The 18521-nt window shown below is 48.9% G+C and overlaps 1 protein-coding gene and 1 long non-coding RNA gene across 12 annotated transcripts in view; one reads left to right on the top strand and one right to left on the bottom strand.

Moving 5' to 3' along the window:
* Positions 1 to 14834, bottom strand: part of LOC114021399 — a 28631-nt gene extending 13797 nt beyond the window's left edge. For 7 of the 11 annotated variants that reach the window (XR_006285510.1, XR_005222142.1, XR_005222146.1 and 4 more), the window contains exons 1-2: positions 14697 to 14834; positions 7217 to 7336 (exon numbers count right to left, since the gene is read on the bottom strand). This is a non-coding gene — a long non-coding RNA (uncharacterized LOC114021399). Of the gene's footprint in view, positions 1 to 5200; positions 5736 to 7216; positions 7337 to 14696 lie in introns of all 11 variants that reach the window. The other 4 variants (XR_006285506.1, XR_006285508.1, XR_006285507.1 and 1 more) reach the window with 2 other exon arrangements.
* Positions 14320 to 17977, top strand: LIPT2 (lipoyl(octanoyl) transferase 2). The gene is made up of 2 exons (XM_037877057.2): positions 14320 to 14893; positions 17619 to 17977. Exons 1-2 carry the CDS (start codon positions 14419 to 14421, stop codon positions 17849 to 17851), a joined length of 708 nt encoding a protein of 235 aa, XP_037732985.1. The 5' UTR covers positions 14320 to 14418; the 3' UTR covers positions 17852 to 17977.
* The last annotated feature ends 544 nt before the right edge of the window (positions 17978 to 18521 follow it).

Genomic DNA, 18521 nt, shown 5'->3' with positions numbered 1-18521 from the left:
TGCCCCCACACTTCACTGATTATTTTGCATAACCCTAAAACAAGCAAAGCTTAAAAAGATTAAAAATGTCAGGAGAGGACTCATAAAGGAAGCCTGACCGGCAACCAGGCCATATTCAGATGTGATGCACTCTGCACAGGGGTGAATGTCACTCCATGAGAATTCAAAGAGGATGCGGAGCTCTAGCATGAATGCGTCATTTTTTTTACCTAGTGAGGCAGGGAAGGAAATTACAGAAGTTTGGCCGGATTTAAAAATAAACTCACATGACGCACATGACCCCATGGTATGCCGGAGAATGTTTCTTCTTTTTGGTGGTCACAGCAATTGCATTACTTAGCTGTGCATCATGCTTGTTTTGCTGGTAATAAAATTGTATTCATCCTCTTCCTACCACTGCCTTTCTCTTGCTCTTGCTCTTTTTTTTATATATACCATATTGGAGTTATTCTTGCATCAAGAAATGTTGCTCTTGGCTTGATGCAGGAGCTTGGTTTACGGAAGGAATCCTCGGATCTTAACATGTTGCTCATCGTTTTTTTATGGCCTCTTTTTTCATTGTTTTTTCCTCCTTTAACTGTCCTGTTCTGGGCCTCGTGCATGATTTCCTGACCTGGTAGGTGCAAAGCTGCTTCTACACCTAATGCATTGTGCAGTGTTTTTCTTGGTTTTGCAAATGATTTTCAAGGCAGGAACGAACTTGTTTAAAGTCATTTTGCTGAACACTTCTTTTACAATACGATCAGGAAAGGAGTAGATGCAGGACCAGGGCCCGATTACACCAGTTTTACATTGGGATAGCTCCAGTGACTCCAGTGAAGTTACCTCTGATTTGTACCAGTGTAAATGAAAGAAGAATAAAGTCTCTAGTGAGGTTAAAAAGGGGTGGGTGGGAATTCTTGAAGTGGATTTAGGACAAGGACCTGATCTTACAAGGTACCAAGTGCCCCACAATTAACATTTCTAAGGCACTTTTCATCTAAGGATCTCAAAGCACTTCACAAAAGAAGGCAGGCAGAATTATCCCCGCTTCACAGATGGGGAAACTGCAGCACAAAAAGTTAAATGACTTGCTAAAGCCACACAAGGATTCAGTGGCAGACCCAAAACTAAAGCCCCAGTTCCCTGACTCACAGCCCAACGGTTCCCAGCACACTGCAGGACTAGGTCCAAAATTTTCACAGCTCTAATCTATCCTGGCTTGTGCTTTGACAGGACGATTAGAAGTGATACAGTCCATGGAGTGAGGATCGCCAGACTGTGTGATCATCCTGAAACTAAGAAATTTACAACAGTGCCTCCAACAGGACCCCATTGCTTACTTTGCAGCCCCATGGTAAACAGTCTGCACGTCAGTCATGTTTGGGTGACTGGTCCAGTCCACGCCCATAACAGTAATGTGCAAGTGGAAGTTCTCATGCAAGAGGAGCGCTGGGATCAATGACATGGACTTTACATTTTCAGCTTTGCACATTCAAGCAGACAGCTTCCTGTCTACAAACAGGCGGCTGGGCACATGAACTGCACAGTGGGTGACATTCACCCTCATGCAGCGGGCCAGCACAAAGCTTATGCACCATGTCAACCTACTTCAAGGATAGGGCTGGGGACATTTCACCCTCTGTGCACGCAGTAACCAGCTTGGTGCATGCCACGGCTTGGGCTCCAGTCCTGCATTGGGATACACTTGTCAATGGGACTGACTCCACGAAGGCACAAGAGTCCTCTCACATGGATCTCAATATAAGATCGAGGGCTTACACAACGCAGTGACAGACACTTCAGACACATAATTCGATGAGTAATATGGATTAGATACCACTGCCTATCATACTGATCAATATTGTTGCATTGTTTCCTTGTTCTCTCCCACCTGTCTGTATCCATCTGTTGGTTTGTCTTATACTTAAATTTTCAGCTCCTTGGGGCAGGGACTGTCTTTTTGTTGTGGGTTTATACAGCACTTAGCGCAACGGAGTCCCGATCCATGACTGGGGCTCCTTGGACCTACTGTAATACAAATGATAAATAAAATAATAAGAACAAATAATAATGGATAGAAAATAGATATGTACATAATAGCTATATGGGTCCTATAAATGCACATGTGCTTAACTTTACTCGTGGAACTCATTTCACTGATTATCATGACACTACTCATGTAAGTAAAGTCACTTACATGCACATTTACATGATTGTGACAGTAGCACCCAGCCCTAGCAAGCCTTACTCATGTCAATAATCCTACTGACACCCTAATAAAAGTGTAAGAGGTGAGCCTCTGCACTGTGATCAGGAGAGCAGTGTGGCCTACTGGATGGAGCACTAGACAAGAGAGTGGAGTTCTATTCCTGGCTCTACCCATGGGCTGCTGGGTGACTTTGGACAAGGCACTTCCCTCCCCTTGCCTCAGTTTCCCCATCTGAAAATGGGGATAATGACACTGACCTCCATTGTAAAGCACTTTGAGATCTGCTGATGAAAACCCTAAGTATTATTAGTATGGCACATGTGCTCTTTCCACCCTTTTATTCCTGTACAGAGTCTAAGCTTCAGATCAAATTGGCTCCATTTACCAGTCAAACTGCCTACTCCTCTGGGATCTGAAAGGCACAGAAAAAAGTCACCAAAACTTTGGGGCAGTTGCCCACAAAAGAGGAGTCTGTAAGGAACCCTCCTTAGTTGTGGGCAAGTCTTAATTCAGGATGTTAGAGTTACGTAAGCACTTAGCTGAATAACTTGTCTCAAATCCTTCTGTGCTTGTCTCTCTTGAGTCTGCGGTCATGGGAAAAGTACATTGGAGATTTATAATCTGAGGACAGTTTGCAGCTTGGCTCAGAGAAGTCTGATTCTACTGAGATATTCAAGTCAGGTGGCCAAGATACAAGTTACTTGCTGTGACAGAGAAAGGTTATCGGTACTAGAGGGTAAAGTAAGGCCAGATCTATAGTCCATTGAGACTCCCATTGACAATGGTCCCCTGTGGCCTTAAACTTGATGCATCTGTGACTCCAGTGGGCTTTGGATCCAGCTCACAATGATATCTGCCGGCTACAGCTGATACTTTGTAGCCATTCTGCATCTAAAGCAGAGGTAAGTGAACACCTGCCTACTTTGAACCGCTCCTTATCTGAATTCCACTTAATGAGCACTGAGTGAAAGGGAACAACTGAAATACCTACACAGGGGTCTGTCCTTAGAGGGAGACCACCAGCTCCAGACTAACAGCCTCCACAGTGCAGAGAAGATACTTGCACTTTTAAGACCTGATCTTGCAACTGGACTGCATTACAGTCAATGGGGGAGAAACATAAGAATGGCTCATACTGGGTCAGACCTATGGTCCATCTAGCCCAGCATCCTGTCTTCTGACAATGGACGGTGCCAGATGCTTTAGAGGGAGTGAACAAAACGGGGCAATTTATTGAGTGATCCACTCCCTGTCATCCAGTTCCAGCCTCTGGCAGTCAGAAGTTCAGGGACACCCAGAGCATGAGGTTGCATCCCTGACCATCTTGATTAACAGCCATTGATGGACCTATCCTCCAGGAACTTATCTAATTCTTTTTTGAACCCAGCTATGCTTTTGGGCTTCACAACATCCCCTGGCAACAAGTTCCACAGCTGGGCTGTGCGTTATGTCAAGAAGTACTCCCCTTTGTCTGTTTTAAACCTGTTGCCTCTTAATTTCACTGGTTTCAGAGTAGCAGCCGTGTTAGTGGTGGCCCCTAGTTTATGTGTTATGTGAAGGGGTAAATAACACTTCCCTATTCACTTTCTTCACAACATTCATGATTTTATAGACCTCTATCATATCCCCCCGAGTTGTCTCTTTTCCAAGCTGGACAGTCCCAGTCTTTTTAATCTCTCCTCATGTGGAAACTCTTCCATACCCTTAATCATTTTTGTTGCCCTTCTCTGTACCTTTTCCAATTCTAATATATCTTTTTTGAGAAGTGGCAACCAAAACTGCATGCAGTATTCAAGGTATGGGCATACCATGGATTTATATAGTAGCATTATGATATTTTCTGTCTTATTATCTATCCCTTTTGTAATGGTTCCTAACATTCTGTTAGCTTTTTTGACTGCTGCTGCACACTGAGTGGATGTTTGCAGAGAACTATCCACAATGACTCCAAGATCTCTTTCTTGAGTGGTAACAGCTCATTTAGACCCCATCATTTTGTAAGTATAGTTGGGATTATGTTTTCCAATGTGCATTACTTTGGAAGCATCAGGATCTTAGATTGTAAGTGCAGAGAAATATGGGGGATATATTTAATCTCTTTATAAAGCACTATCCCCACTTACGGTGCTATATAAAAACATTAAGTAAAAATAACAAACCCCCAGCCCAAAGACCGGAATAGACCTAGTTAATTACATTGGGAAAAGTCATTTTTAAAGGATATGCTACATGTCATATAGTGCAAATGTGGGTGGGAAGGGAAAGCTCAGGGAATTGGTAATGGGATACAGAGCCTTTCACCTGCAGGTGCTGGATCTGAACCTCACTCTGGTCTGTAGTGTGGCATATGGGAAATTAGTTTGGTGCGTCTCACCCTAGTTCCATGCAGACAGGTGCACCTATCACAAAAACACCACCACAGTTAGCATTAATCAGTACCCTGGACGGCTTTTGGATATGGAGAGTGAAGTTTCCTCTGACCCCACAGCAGGTGACTCTTGGTCATTGTTGAGGCACATTAACAGGGCTGGAGGGGGAGGGGGGCTTGCTCTTTGAAGTTCATCCGTCTATTTGGTGAATAAAGAGATTACTTCAGTCTCCAAGGCAGTGAACCTTACGCCTGCACGGAATGAAATTCACAAAAAGCCTGAGCCAGTCAGATGCTGACTGTCCTCAGACCCCATTGACATTAATGTGATTTAAGGCAGCTCAGCAGCTTGCTGGATTGGGCCCTAATTGAATCAAAAGTCTAATGTGGTGGTGATGACGGCAGCAGAGAAAAATAAGGAAATTCACTCCACAGGCTGACTTCCAATCCCCAGCCACAGCAGGGAATTTCCTTAACTACTTCCTTAATACACCCTGCTGTGCGTGTGGACTGGAGGTCAGCCTTAAATGTGGATTTCCTTGTGTTTCTTTGCTTCCCTCAGCCTCAGGAATGTATTTTTGGGTCAATGAATATACTGTACAAGGGGAACAAGAATGGTTTTGGCTCTAATCACAACTCACCAGGATCCTTAAGGTGTTCTATGCCTTCAGTCCAGATGGTTATTTCTAATTGCCGTAGGTAGTTAAATATTTGCTAAGCACTAATCCACAGAGGTATTTAACCTTTGTGGAGCTGGGCCTAAATCTATAGAGAAAAATATGAATTTTCCATGCAGTGTTTGGAACTAGCGGTCAGCATCTTCAGTCTCTCCATGAATGGAGATGGGGTCCTTCACCATTCTGAAGTGCCATTATGCTGAGACTTCACAGGCCATCACACTGTGACCAGTTCACACTGGTGACCAGGAAATGCACCACAGTATATGAAATCATGGGAGAAGCTGGACACAGTCACCGTTGTAAGGTGTGTTAAAGGAATCACACAGTCCAAGGTTATTAATACAAAACCTTTCATGCTACCAACATGCTAGGAAAGAAAGAAGAAGATGCTCTGGTTGGGGAAATAAACTTTGACTGTAACTCGTTCAGGCAGGGATCCTTTTCTTGTGTTTGTACAGCACCTAGCACAATGGGGCCCAGTCCAGGTGTGGGGCTTCTGCAATACAAACAATAAAAACATTAATAAAGAGATGGATGAAGCAACTGGAATCTCTGCCAGGCTTGGAATGTGGCACAAAGGGACACTTTGAGTGCAGGGAGTCAATAAGTCACAACACTTCTCAGGTGTGATGTTCTTAAAGGAGACTTGGATTCTTTTTAAGAGGCTCAATTTAGGTCTGGATTATAATTCACAAAACAGAGATAAAAGCTATGCTGTAAAACAGAGAGTGTAGCCTACTGGTTAGAGCATGGGACTGGGGATGAGGACCCCTGGGGCCACATCCTCAGCTGGTATAAATCCATGCAGCTGAGAACATGGCTGCTGGATCTGATTTGTGGCTCAGCCGATAACTCGTTGTGATTTCGAAATAAGTCTCTCAGCCTCTTTCGGTGAAATCCTGGCCCCATTTAAGTCAGTGAGAGTTCTGCCATTGACCTCAATGGAGCCAGGATTTCAGCCTTTGTGTCTCATTTAGTAGCTGTGTAAAATGAGGATACCTGCTTTACAAAGCTGGCCTATATTAATGTTTGTTTTCATTGCTTTGCCCCTTGTCCTCCCTCTCCTGCTCCTTCCTATTTGTTATACCTTCCTACTTTGTTACATACGCTGTGGATCCCTGTCTTGAATTTGATTGCAAGCTCCTCAGGGCAAGAACTTCTCCTTCCTGTAAAGTGCCTAGCACAATGGGACGCTGCTACTTTAATAAAAACAATTATAGAGGTTTCAAGAGGCACGAACAACGAGGAGTCCTTGTGGCACCTTAGAGACTAACAAATTTATTTGGGCATAAACTCTCGTGAGCTAAAACCCACTTCATCAGAGGCACGGTTGTTTGTAAAGTGCTTTGTGCTACTCAGATGAAGGCACTATGGTAATAACATTGTGTGCTTCTGTTGTGGCAGACTGACAAGATCCTGTAATATCCTGAACAAACTTTATGGAATTAAGATAAACTTTACTGGATTAAGCTAAATCTTACTGGATTAGGGTAAATACCTTTGTACATTGTATTCCAAATGCAATTGTGTATGTGTTACTGTGGCATTGTATGTACCTTCTCTAGTAGGAGGGGGATGCTAATGAACTTCCTTGTTACCAACCCCTTGAAGCCACCCCCCGCAGAGCTATGCCTATCCTAGTTCAAACTGGATTCTCCAGGGACCAAGAGACAAGGAGAAGTCTTTTGGATAAATGACTTGGGTTTAAATGGACCCAGGGCCTTCTTCCTGATCCAGCAAACCGTTAGGACCTTTGTTCCACAGAAGGCCCCAACCTCGGTGTAGGGTTGGAAGGGTAGGGCCTGGCAGAATCCATGTTAGCATGTGTATAGGTTCTGTTCTTTTCGTAGTGTTTTCACTGTCGTGCTTTTTACCTTATATCTGCAACAACTCTCTCTTATCAGTCTCCGAAGAGAAAACAAGCAAGCCTATTCAGTCCCTGCAATGAAGGCAGAGAACTGTGCAGCATAGCCTTACCCTGCTCAGATGGGAGTGAGACGCAGGCAACAGAGGGGAAGGCGCGAGTGAGTATCCTTGCTGGACCTCAGGGGAGGTGGAGAAATACAGGTGCAGTCACCTTCAACGGTGAGTCATGTTCTGGAAAAATGCAACATTGTATGCACTCTTTACAAAAATGATTATGCCCTTATATCTGGAGAAACATTGAGCCATCTATTGCTGCATTCCATGCAAATTCTCCATATCCTCTCAGCTTCAAAAGCCGGATATTGACAGTAAATATTGTAAGTACAAGACCAAGCTAATTCTTGGCTTCTTATTTACAAAGGATCCCAGACCTATTACATACAATTTTCCTGATCTTACGCATGCATCACCACAGCAAGCCAAAAAGGAAGAGCATTTGGCTTTGATGTCCAGCAAAAATTTGATGATTAATCATAAAAAAGGAAATAACTTGATACACATACAGACACACACAAAATCTTGGAACAATATGCAAATCTCTTCTGCTAAGGGCAGACTCAGCAAGCCAGATTCTGATCTCAGGCCTGGTCTACGCTAGAAAATTAATTTGGTTTAACTACATTGGTCAGGGGTGTGAAAAATCCACACCCTTGAGCAGCGTTGTTAAGCTGACCTAAATCATCATGTAGACAGCGCTAAGTTGATGGAAGAATTCTTCTGTTGACCTAGCTGCCATCTCTGGGGGAGGTGGATTACCTACACTGACAGGAGGGGTTTTCCCATTTATGTAGCTAGCATCTACAGTGTCGCACTATAGCCTCAGCTGCAGTGGTGTAAATCCAGAATAACTCTTCTGAAGTCAATTAGTGAAATCAGGAATTGGTGATAAAGGGAGCAGTGCTGAACTAAACTGGATCCTGAACTGAATGGAGGCAAGCCAGTACAGTTGTTAAGGAAACTGGCTAAATGTGGTCGAGCGTGACCTGGCACAGTCCAACTGTGTTTATTCGATGGTGCTTTTTCCCAGGCTACACTAATCTTATAGACCTTTGTTACCTTTACTGCTTTTCAACAAAGGAGTAGGTAAACAGAAGAAAGTGCCTCTTATCATTCACTTCTGCCTTTCTTGCAATTTCTCCAGTACAACAGTAACCACACGGTAGTACTTGCAAGAAGGCTGTTGGCTGAGGTGAGAGCTAATTTGTTTAGAATTACAAAGAGTAGATATCCAGGAAATAAGATTTGTGATAAAGTAAGAGTTTACTAACCCAGTTGATTGGTCTGTGAACACTAAATGCATGAATTGTAACTTTTATATGATTAATCTAATTGATAACTTGAAACAACATCTTTACAAGAGCTCCCTGGGTACAGTTTATTTTGTTTTTAATGGTTGATTCATTTAGCAGTTAGGTGAAATTTGAGTATTTTATAGAATAGTACTTAAAAGCTAAGATTGGATCATTTTATTATTCTCTAAAGGCCCGACATGGTTAATTTCAACCCACACAGGATCTTAGTCCTGATTTTTAAAACAAACTACAACTAAAACTCTTATTTACTCTTATTGGAAAAAGGCAAATATAGTGCCCGTCTTTAAAAAAGGGAAGAAGGAACACCTGGGGAACTACAGACCAGTCAGCCTCACCTCAGTCCCTGGAAAAATCATGGAGCAGGTCCTCAAGGAAACCATTTTTCCTTGAAGAATTAGTAGGGAAAGCAAAAGTGGATGGGAATCTGGGAGGCAGTGACCATGAATTGGTCGAGTTCAGGATCCTGACACAGGGAAGAAAGGTAAGCAGCAGAATACGGACTCTGGACTTCAGGAAAGCACACTTCAACTCCCTCAGGGAACTGATGGGTAGGATCCCCTGGGGTAATAACATGAGGGGGAAAGGAGTCCAGGAGAGCTGGCTGTATTTCAAAGAATCCCTATTGAGGTTACAGGGACAAACCATCCCGATGTGTCGAAAGAATAGTAAATATGGCAGGCGACCAGCTTGGCTTAACAGTGAAATCCTTGCGGATCTTAAACATAAAAAAGAAGGTTACAAGAAGTGGAAGATTGGACAAATGACCAGGGAAGAGTATAAAAATATTGCTCGGGCATGTAGGAATGAAATCAGGAGGGCCAAATCGCACCTGGAGCTGCAGCTAGCAAGAGATGTTAAGATTAACAAGAAGGGTTTCTTCAGGTATGTTGGCAACAAGAAGAAAGCCAAGGAAAATGTGGGCCCCTTACTGAATGAGGGAGGAAACCTAGTGACAGAGGATGTGGAAAAAGCTAATGTACTCAATGCTTTTTTTGCCTCTGTCTTCACGAACAAGGTCAGCTCCCAGACTGCTGCGCTGGGCAACACAGCATGGGGAGTAGGTGGCCAGCCCTCAGTGGAGAAAGAAGTGGTTAGGGACTATTTAGAAAAGCTGGACGTGCACAAGTCTATGGGGCCGGATGCGTTGCATCCGAGAGTGCTAAAGGAGTTGGCGGCTGTGATTGCAGAGCCATTGGCCATTATCTTTGAAAACTCATGGCGATCGGGGGAAGTCCCGGACGACTGGAAAAAGGCTAATGTAGTGCCCATCTTTAAAAAAGGGAAGAAGGAGGATCCTGGGAACTACAGGCCAGTCAGCCTCACCTCAGTCCCTGGAAAAATCATGGAGCAGGTCCTCAAGGAATCAATCCTGAAGCACTTACACGAGAGGAAAGTGATCAGGAACAGTCAGCATGGATTCACCAAGGGAAGGTCATGCCTGACTAATCTAATCACCTTCTATGATGAGATTACTGGTTCTGTGGATGAAGGGAAAGCAGTGGATGTATTGTTTCTTGACTTTAGCAAAGCTTTTGACGCGGTCTCCCACAGTATTCTTGCCAGCAAATTAAAAAAGTATGGATTGGATGAATGGATTATAAGGTGGATAGAAAACTGGCTAAATTGTCGGGCTCAACAGGTAGTGATCAACGGTTCGATGTCTAGTTGGCAACCAGTATCAAACAGCGTACCCCAGGGGTCGATCCTGAGGTCAGTTTTGTTCAACATCTTTATTAATGATCTGGATGATGGGATGGATTGCACCCTCAGCAAGTTCACAGATGACACTAAGCTGGGGGGAGCGGTAGATACGCTGGAGGGTAGGGATAGGGTCCAGAGTGACCTAGACAAATTGGAGGATTGGGCCAAAAGAAATCTGATGAGGTTCAACAAGGACAAGTGCAGAGTCCTGCACTTAGGATGGAAGAATCTCATGCACTGCTACAGGCTGGGGACCGACTGGCTAAGCAGCAATGCAGGAAAAGGCCTGGGGATTACAGTGATGGCTGGGATGATTTAGTTGGGGATTGGTCCTGCTTTGAGCAGGGGGTTGGACTAGATGACCTCTTGTCTCTTCTAACCCTAATCTTCTACGATTCTGCGATTTACAATAATCATTTGTAAGTTTAACTACAATATAATTCTAGACTTGGTTTTGTTACTAAAATTCATTAGCTCCATTTTGCACAAATGGGTTTATTAAAAGGCTGCTCAGGAGTGCTGTGGAGTTTTGCTCTGGTTTGTTATGGCAGGGTTACTCATCACAGATTGGTATGTTCCTGGAGCATGCTTGTGAATGCTGGGTAAGGGGAACACTGGAGTGTCGCTGTAGAGTTGTTGCAGTGAGATGAGCTGCTTGCAGTTTTGTTTAAGAAAAAACTCAAACAATATATTTTGCTGCTTTCTAAAAAAACATATTAACTAATCTATACTAAATGTCATGTGGGGAATTTCCCCACTCAGGCTGGGAAGATCCATTCCTTACTTCTGCCTGAAATGAAACCTACATTTCACAGGGCATACAACTGCACAAGTCACAGGCCCTGCACTGGGCCAACAGCAGTCTGTGATAACTTGACACGTGCCATGCACCCACAGGTTTTGCCTGTTGAGGTTGCTCTTAGGATTTGATGGCCATTCTCTGTACTGTTCCAATGTGCAACGGAGCACAGAAGAGGGGCTGTGCACACTGGATAAGAATCTCCAGGGCAGCTCGCTCCCAGTAGTTGTAGAGGCGAACTTCATTAGTGTTAAGAGAGAGCTGGACAAATTTATGAGTGCAGTTGTATGACAGGGTTGCTTCTGATGGTCAGGGGCAGGGCTCAGCAGCCCTAGGGCTCACTTCCAGTTTGTTTCCTTAATCCGAGTTTCAGCCAGCCACCTGTAGGGATCAAAAAGGGATTCTTTTTCTCCCCCACCCAATGTATTCTGTTTTGGGGTTTTTTTTTTGTTTTATTTGTTTTTGTCCCCTTCCTCTGAAGCATCAGAGATGGCCAGGGCTGGAAATGGACACTGGACAAGGAGGGCCAGGGCTGTGAGGTGGGCGACACCAAGCACACCTTCTCAGGTGCTATTCTTGCTCACATGCTCAGGGACGGATTGCCAGATGTGGGATAGGGAAGGAATTTTTCCACAGGTCAGACTGGCAGTGACCTTGGGGGGCTTTCACCTTCCTCTGCAGCATGGAATGAGGGTCACTTGCCCAAGTTATATCTGGGTCTATCTCACTTAATCACGTCCCTTCCATTGCAGGGGCCTGAGGCACTGATGCATCTTGGTCCCTTGTATTGTCTCCCTGTGGCACATAACAGTCTAGTCTCCAGCAGGCTGAAATACTTTGGTCTAATTTGGGTTGCTGGGTTAGTATGCGGATGCTGGATGGTGTTGGTAGCCTATGATATACAGGGGGTCACACTTGATGATCTGATGGTCCCTTCTGGCCTTAATCTCTATCACTCTAACTCACCAGAGTCAGTTAAAAGGACATGACATGTAAACCACTGGAAAGCATCAATTCCACTTAAATTAAATAATAAGATGCAATGGTGGGGAAAGCAAAGCTTCAGCTGTTGATGGGTCAGACACTTGGCTGATGGGCATGGGGCTAAGAGCACAGACTAACCCACTACATTTTACCTAACTTCACCCTACCCCACCTCCTGCTCCACCCCCAGACACCCCTGCCCTTCTTATGCATCAAATCCCTATGCTACCCAAAATCAACCCCACCCTATCCCCAGCTTCACCTAACCTCTACACTCATGCTACCCTACCTCTGTCCCCTACTGTATCCCACCCCAACCCCTCACCCACCTCTGACCCTACTTACAGCCCATCCCAGCCTAACTTCAGCTCCACCTCTGACCCCATCCTCACCCTGCCTTCCCCCGCCTGTCCCCTACCCACCCCCGACTCCACCCCAGTGCCATCTCTGAACACTACCCCACCCTACATTCCCCTGCTTCTGACCCCACCCCCAGAGCCGCCTGACCCGCACCTGACCCCACCCCGCCTTCCCCAACCCCCCTCATACTCCTATCCCAGTCTGCCTTCCCCAACCTCCCTCGTACCCCTACCCCACATTCCCCTGTTGCTGACCCCACCCCCAGATCTGCCTGACCCCTACCCCACCCTGCGTTCCCCTACCCCCCCACCCTGCCTTCCCCACCTCTGATCCCACCCCACCCTGCCTTCCCCTACGCCGCCTCTCACCCCTACCCCACCCTGCCTTCCCCGCCTCTGATCCACCCCACCCTGCCTTCCCCTACCCCAACCCCACTCTGACCCCCTATCCCACCCTGCCTTCCCCTACCCCAACCCCACTCTGACCCCCTATCCCACCCTGCCTTCCCCTACCCCAACCCCCCTCTGACCCCCTACCCCACCCTGCCTTCCCCAACCTCCCTCCTACCCCTACCCTACCCTACATTCCCCAACCTCCCTCTTACCCCTACCCCACCCTACATTCCCCTGCTGCTGACCCCACCCCCAGATCCGCCTGACCCCTACCCCCCCACCTACGCCTACCCCGCCTCTCACCCCACATCTCACCCCTACCCCACCCTGCCTTCCCCCGCCTCTGATCCCACCCCACCTTCCCCTACGCCGCCTCTCAGCCCTACCCCACCCTGCCTTCCCCTGCCTCTGATCCACCCTACCCTGCCTCCCCTACCCCGCCTCTCACCCCTACCCCACCCTGCTTTCTCCTACCCCAACCCCCCTCTGACCCCCTACCCCACCCTGCCTTCCCCTACCCCGCCTCTCACCCCTACCCCCCCCGTACATTCCCCTGCTGCTGACCCCACCCCCAGATCCACCTGACCCCTACTCCACCCTGCATTCCCCTACCCCCCCACCCTGCCTTCCCCCGCCTCTGATCCACCCCACCCTGCCTTCCCCTATGCTGCCTCTCACCCCTACCCCACCCTGCCTTCCCCCGCCTCTGATCCACCCTACCCTGCCTCCCCTACCCCGCCTCTCACCCCTACCCCACCCTGCTTTCTCCTACCCCAACCCCCCTCTGACCCCCTACCCCACCCTGCCTTCCCCTACCCCGCCTCTCACCCCTACCCCCCCCGTACATTCCCCTGCTGCTGACCCCACCCCCAGATCCACCTGACCCCTACTCCACCCTGCATTCCCCTACCCCCCCACCCTGCCTTCCCCCGCCTCTGATCCACCCCACCCTGCCTTCCCCTATGCCGCCTCTCACCCCTATCCCACCCTGCTTTCTCCTACCCCAACCCCCCTCTGACCCCCTACCCCACCCTGCTTTCTCCTACCCCAACCCCCCTCTGACCCCCTACCCCACCCTGCCTTCCCCAACCTCCCTCTCACCCCTACCCCACCCTGCATTCCCCGCCTCTGATCCACCCCACCCTGCCTCCCCTACCCCGCCTCTCACCCCTACCCCACCCTGCCTTCCCCCACCGTACACTCCCCTGCTGCTGACCCCACCCCCAGATCCGCCTGACCCCTACTCCACCCTGCATTCCCCTACCCCCCCACCCTGCCTTCCCCGCCTCTGATCCACCCCACCCTGCCTTCCCCTACGCCGCCTCTCACCCCTACTCCACCCTGCCCTCCCCACCGTACACTCCCCTGCTGCTGACCCCACCCCCAGATCCGCCTGACCCCTACTCCACCCTGCATTCCCCTACCCCCCCACCCTGCCTTCCCCGCCTCTGATCCTACCCCACCCTGCCTTCCCCTACGCCGCCTCTCACCCCTACCCCACCCTGCCTTCCCCTGCCTCTGATCCACCCCACCCTGCCTCCCCTACCCCGCCTCTCACCCCTACCCCACCCTGCCCTCCCCACCGTACACTCCCCTGCTGCTGACCCCTACCCACCCCGCCTCACCTCACTCCCAGCCCCGCTTCGAGTCGCCCCCGCGCCCGCCGGGACCCCTCCCCGCGCCCCCCCAGGCAGCGGCGGGGCGATGCGGGCCCGGCCGGCGGTGCGGCTGCTGCGGCTGGGCCGCCTGGCCTACGCGGAGTCGCTGGCGGCGCAGGAGCGCTGCGTGGGGCGGCAGCGGGCGGCGGCGGGGCCGGGGCCGGGGCCGGGGCCGGGCGCGGCGGGCTGGCTGCTGCTCTCCGAGCCGGCGGGGCCCGTGTACACGCGCGGGCTGCGGGGCGCCCCGGACCCGGCGGCCGAGGAGCGGCGGCTGCGGGCGCTGGGCGCCGAGTTCCGGCGGGCGGCGCGCGGCGGGCTGCTCACCTTCCACGGCCCGGGCCAGCTGCTGGCCTACCCGGTGCTGGACCTGCGGCGCCTCGGCCTCTCGCTGCGCGCCTACGTCGGAGCGCTGGAGGCCGCGGCGCTGGGCCTCTGCCGCCGCCTGGGCCTGCCCGCCGCCGCCGCCCGGCCGCCGCCCTACACCGGCGTGTGGCTGCGGGGCCGCAAGCTCTGCGCCGTGGGTGAGCGCCGGGCCGGAGACGTGGGGGGCAGCAGGGGGGGTGGGAGGAGTGCGGGGTTCGGGGGGTCCCGGGGCAGGAAGGGAGTGAGGGGAACATGGGGGGCAGGAGAGAGGTAGGGAGCTTGGTGTCCCTGGGGAGGAGGCAGGAAGAGGGGTGGGAGCAAAAAGGGGGGCAGGAGAGAGGTGGGGGGTGTGGGGGGACTCGGGGTCCCTGGGGAGGAGGCAGGAAGGGAGTGAGGGGAACATGGGGGGCAGGAGAGAGGTGGGGGATGTGGGGAGCTTGGGGTCCCTGGGGAGGAGGCAGGAAGAGGGGTGGGGGCAAAAAGGGGGGCAAGAGAGAGGTGGGTGGTGTGGGGGGGCTCGGGGTCCCTGGGGAGGAGGCAGGAAGCAGGTGAGGGGAACATGGGGGGCAGGAAAGAGGTGGGGAGTGAGGGGTCCCTGGGGAGGAGGCAGGAAGAGAGGTGGGGGCAAAAAGGGAGGCAGGAGAAAGGTGGGGGTTGGAGGATGTGAGGGGCTCAGGGTCCCTGGGGGAAGAGGCAGGAAGAGGGGTGGGGGCAAAATGGGCAGGAGAGAGGTGGGGGGGTGTGGGCACTCGGGGTCCCTGGGGAGGAAGCAGGAAGGGGAGGAACATGGGGGACAGGACAGAGGTGGGGGATGTGGGGAGCTTGGGGTCCATGGGAAGGAGGCAGGAAGAGGGCTGCAGGAGAAATGGAGGCAGCAGTTGGGGGATGCGGGGGCTCAGGGGGTCACTGAGGAGAAGGCAGGAGGGGTGAGGAGGTCATGGGGGGCAGCAGAGAGGTAGAGGACAGGGGACAAGTTGAGACTTGGGGAGCTCCTGGGAAGTTGGCAGGAGATGGGGCTGAGCAGCCTTGAGTGAGTTAAGGATAGTTTCAGGTTTTGCACCTGCCCAAGTGCCCCACCAGTGTTTGTGGTTTTATGATCACAAGCCCTGATGCCGCAGTGAACCCCACAGACTCCAGTGGGGCTCATCGTGGATGCAGGGATCCACCCATGTGGTTTTCAGTGCAGGATCAGGGCCATGCTTTTCTGCCTCACCTGGTCTGCTCTAATGAGTCTTACTGGCATTGCTGTGTTGGTTTGGGGTGAGTTTTTCTACTAACGTAGATATGCCAGTAAAGCTGTAGTGTAGACACAGTTATAACTGTGTTTATACTGGTATCGTTTATCCCAGTCAGGGAAATCCAGTAAGCACTTTTATACCAATATAAATATGTCCACACTAGAGGTTTTTGACCATATAGCTCCTAGCGTAGGCCTGGTCTACCCTTAAAATTTTTGCCAGTGTAGCTATGTCATCAAGCATGGAAAAAATCACACCCCATAACTGACCTGGTGGTGGTGGCAAAACCATAAGTTTAGATGCAGTTATACAACATTCTTTTGGTGTTATAGTTTATTTCATTTAGGGAACTGGTATAAGTTATACCAGCAAATGCACTCTTTTCCTAGTATAAACGGCACCTCCACTAAGATGGTTTTCCAGTATAGTTACACTGGCAGATCCTTTCTAGCAGAGACAAGCAGTAGGCCTATATTAAAGTGCTTCTCCTTTCATGTGTTGCTGTGTGAAAGATCCATGGAAAATAGCAGGTAGAGTGAACTGATTATACATGAAGTGTGGCTAAAGGCAGTCCACACAGTGGAATAATAGATTCCCCCCCACCCATGCTAATCTCAATTCTAATGATTTTAGGGGTTACTTGTAAATCACTAGGAACAACATTTTTATGCCTCATTCCTGGAAAGATTTATGCACGTGTGTACCATTGCTCATGTGTGTAATCTCATTGGATTACTCCTCTGACTAAAATTGTGCACATGTGTAAATCTTTCAGGATGTGGGCCTTAATAATTTCTGGAAATTTTCTGCTACTGAAAAGCTCTATGATTCTCTATAAACAACGGTCACAGTAGGAATCTACTGGAATCAGGAATCTACTATGTAGATCAGGAATCTGCTATGTATGACTGTGAAAAATTGCACATCATGCTGTCCTTTGTCCTCATTCACTACCAGAGCCAAGCCTGCTAATAGGCAGGATTTTCTTGGCTAACAAGTAGATATTTACAAGAATTTCACTTCCTCATGAGGGACTGCACACTGTGCATGCATGTCTCTGCAATAACAATGAACCCAGTGTCCTGAGCTATCTTACTTATTGTTATTTACTATTGGTATTGTAATAGGGCCTGGGAACCCCAGTCACAATTACAGTACAGATAGATGGGTGTCTGCCCCCAAAGAACTTGCAGTTGAAGTGTAAGACGAGATAACAGATGCAGTCAGCAGATGGTGGGGGAGTACAAGGAAATATTGAGACCGTATTGGTGAATGGGATAAACTATGGTATGTGATAAGCTATGATAAGCACCACGGCACTGTTGTCGCATCAGCTGGGCAACCTATGTGGTAAGGTGGATAGGATTCTTAGTGTGAAGGGGATATTTAACCATTGGAACAACTTGCCAAACGCTGTAGTGGATTGTTCATCACTGGTAATTTTTAAAGCATTGGATGTTTTTCTGAAAGATCTGATCTAGAGGTTATTTGGGGGAACTGCTATAGCCTGTGTTGTACAGGTCAGACTAGATGATCACGATGGTCCCTTCTGGCCTTGGAATCTGACATTTAAGATGACTTTGGGGAAGGGGTGGTGTGTGGTACATAGCACTGAACGAGGTGACATGTATGGTTTGCTTTTCAGGTGTCCATTGTGGAAGGCATATAACCTCTCATGGTCTGGCACTGAACTGCTGCACAGACCTCACGTGGTTTGATCACATTGTTCCTTGTGGACTCGAAGGGACGGGTGTCACCTCCCTGAGCGAAGAACTCCAGAGACACGTCACAGTTGATGAAATCACTGAGCCTTTTCTGGACGCTTTTGAAGAAGTGTTTCAGTGCACCCTAACTTCCCATGAGGAATCTATGGGATAAAGGGCTCCCAGCACCTCACTTACCTGTGGAAATGTGAATATACTTTGGTGCTTTCATGTTTTACTAGAAATCCAGCTTGCTTGTTCCATCTTCCTTTCAGCAATTAAATATGTGTAACAAACGGTACTCCCAGCATTTGAAACATATTTCTTGCTTTTGTAAAAATGAGCTGCTGTGTCTTTAAGTGTACATTGCATTCTGACACTGATCCTGGCCACCGTGAGCTCTTTTTCTTAATGATCAAATGACATACAAAACTGGGCAAAAAACCCAAAAGGGGTTTAATTTTCCTTTACATTAAACCCCCTTTACACCATTCTGGTGGTGTTACAATGCTTTAAAGTGGGTGCAGGTGTAATTTACTCCCACTTCAAGCCCCCAGTATACTGCCAGAGCAGTGAAAAGGGGTTATAGCATAAATGGGGATAAAGCCCAGGAATTTCATTTACGAACTAGATGCTGTAACTGAGCTGAGCTTTCCCGGAGAAGTAAGTTTGAAATTAAAACAGGAAGGGCTATGTGACTCATGTCTAGTTTATGATTCACACTAGCAGCCAGATCCTTTTCTGCAGTACTCCTGCCTAGGCGGTTATTTCCCACTACGTATTTGTGCCATTGAGTATTCCTTCCTAAGTGTAGTACTTTGCATTTGTCCTTCCTGAATTTCATC

This window comes from Chelonia mydas, chromosome 1 (genome assembly GCF_015237465.2).
Source record: "Chelonia mydas isolate rCheMyd1 chromosome 1, rCheMyd1.pri.v2, whole genome shotgun sequence".
Taxonomy (NCBI): Eukaryota; Metazoa; Chordata; order Testudines; family Cheloniidae; genus Chelonia; species Chelonia mydas.
The sequence above is the reverse complement of the archived record's forward strand: the minus strand, read 5'-3'. Positions and strand labels throughout refer to the sequence as shown.

What these genes read in the sequence shown, in the direction of transcription:
- LIPT2 (XM_037877057.2), top strand. Translation starts at nt 14,419, where the DNA reads ATGCGGGCCCGGCCGGCGGTGCGGCTGCTGCGGCTGGGCCGCCTGGCC. An exon ending in CCGCAAGCTCTGCGCCGTGG is followed by an intron (nt 14,894 to 17,618) that starts GTGAGCGCCGGG and finishes TTTGCTTTTCAG; the next exon opens with GTGTCCATTGTGGAAGGCAT.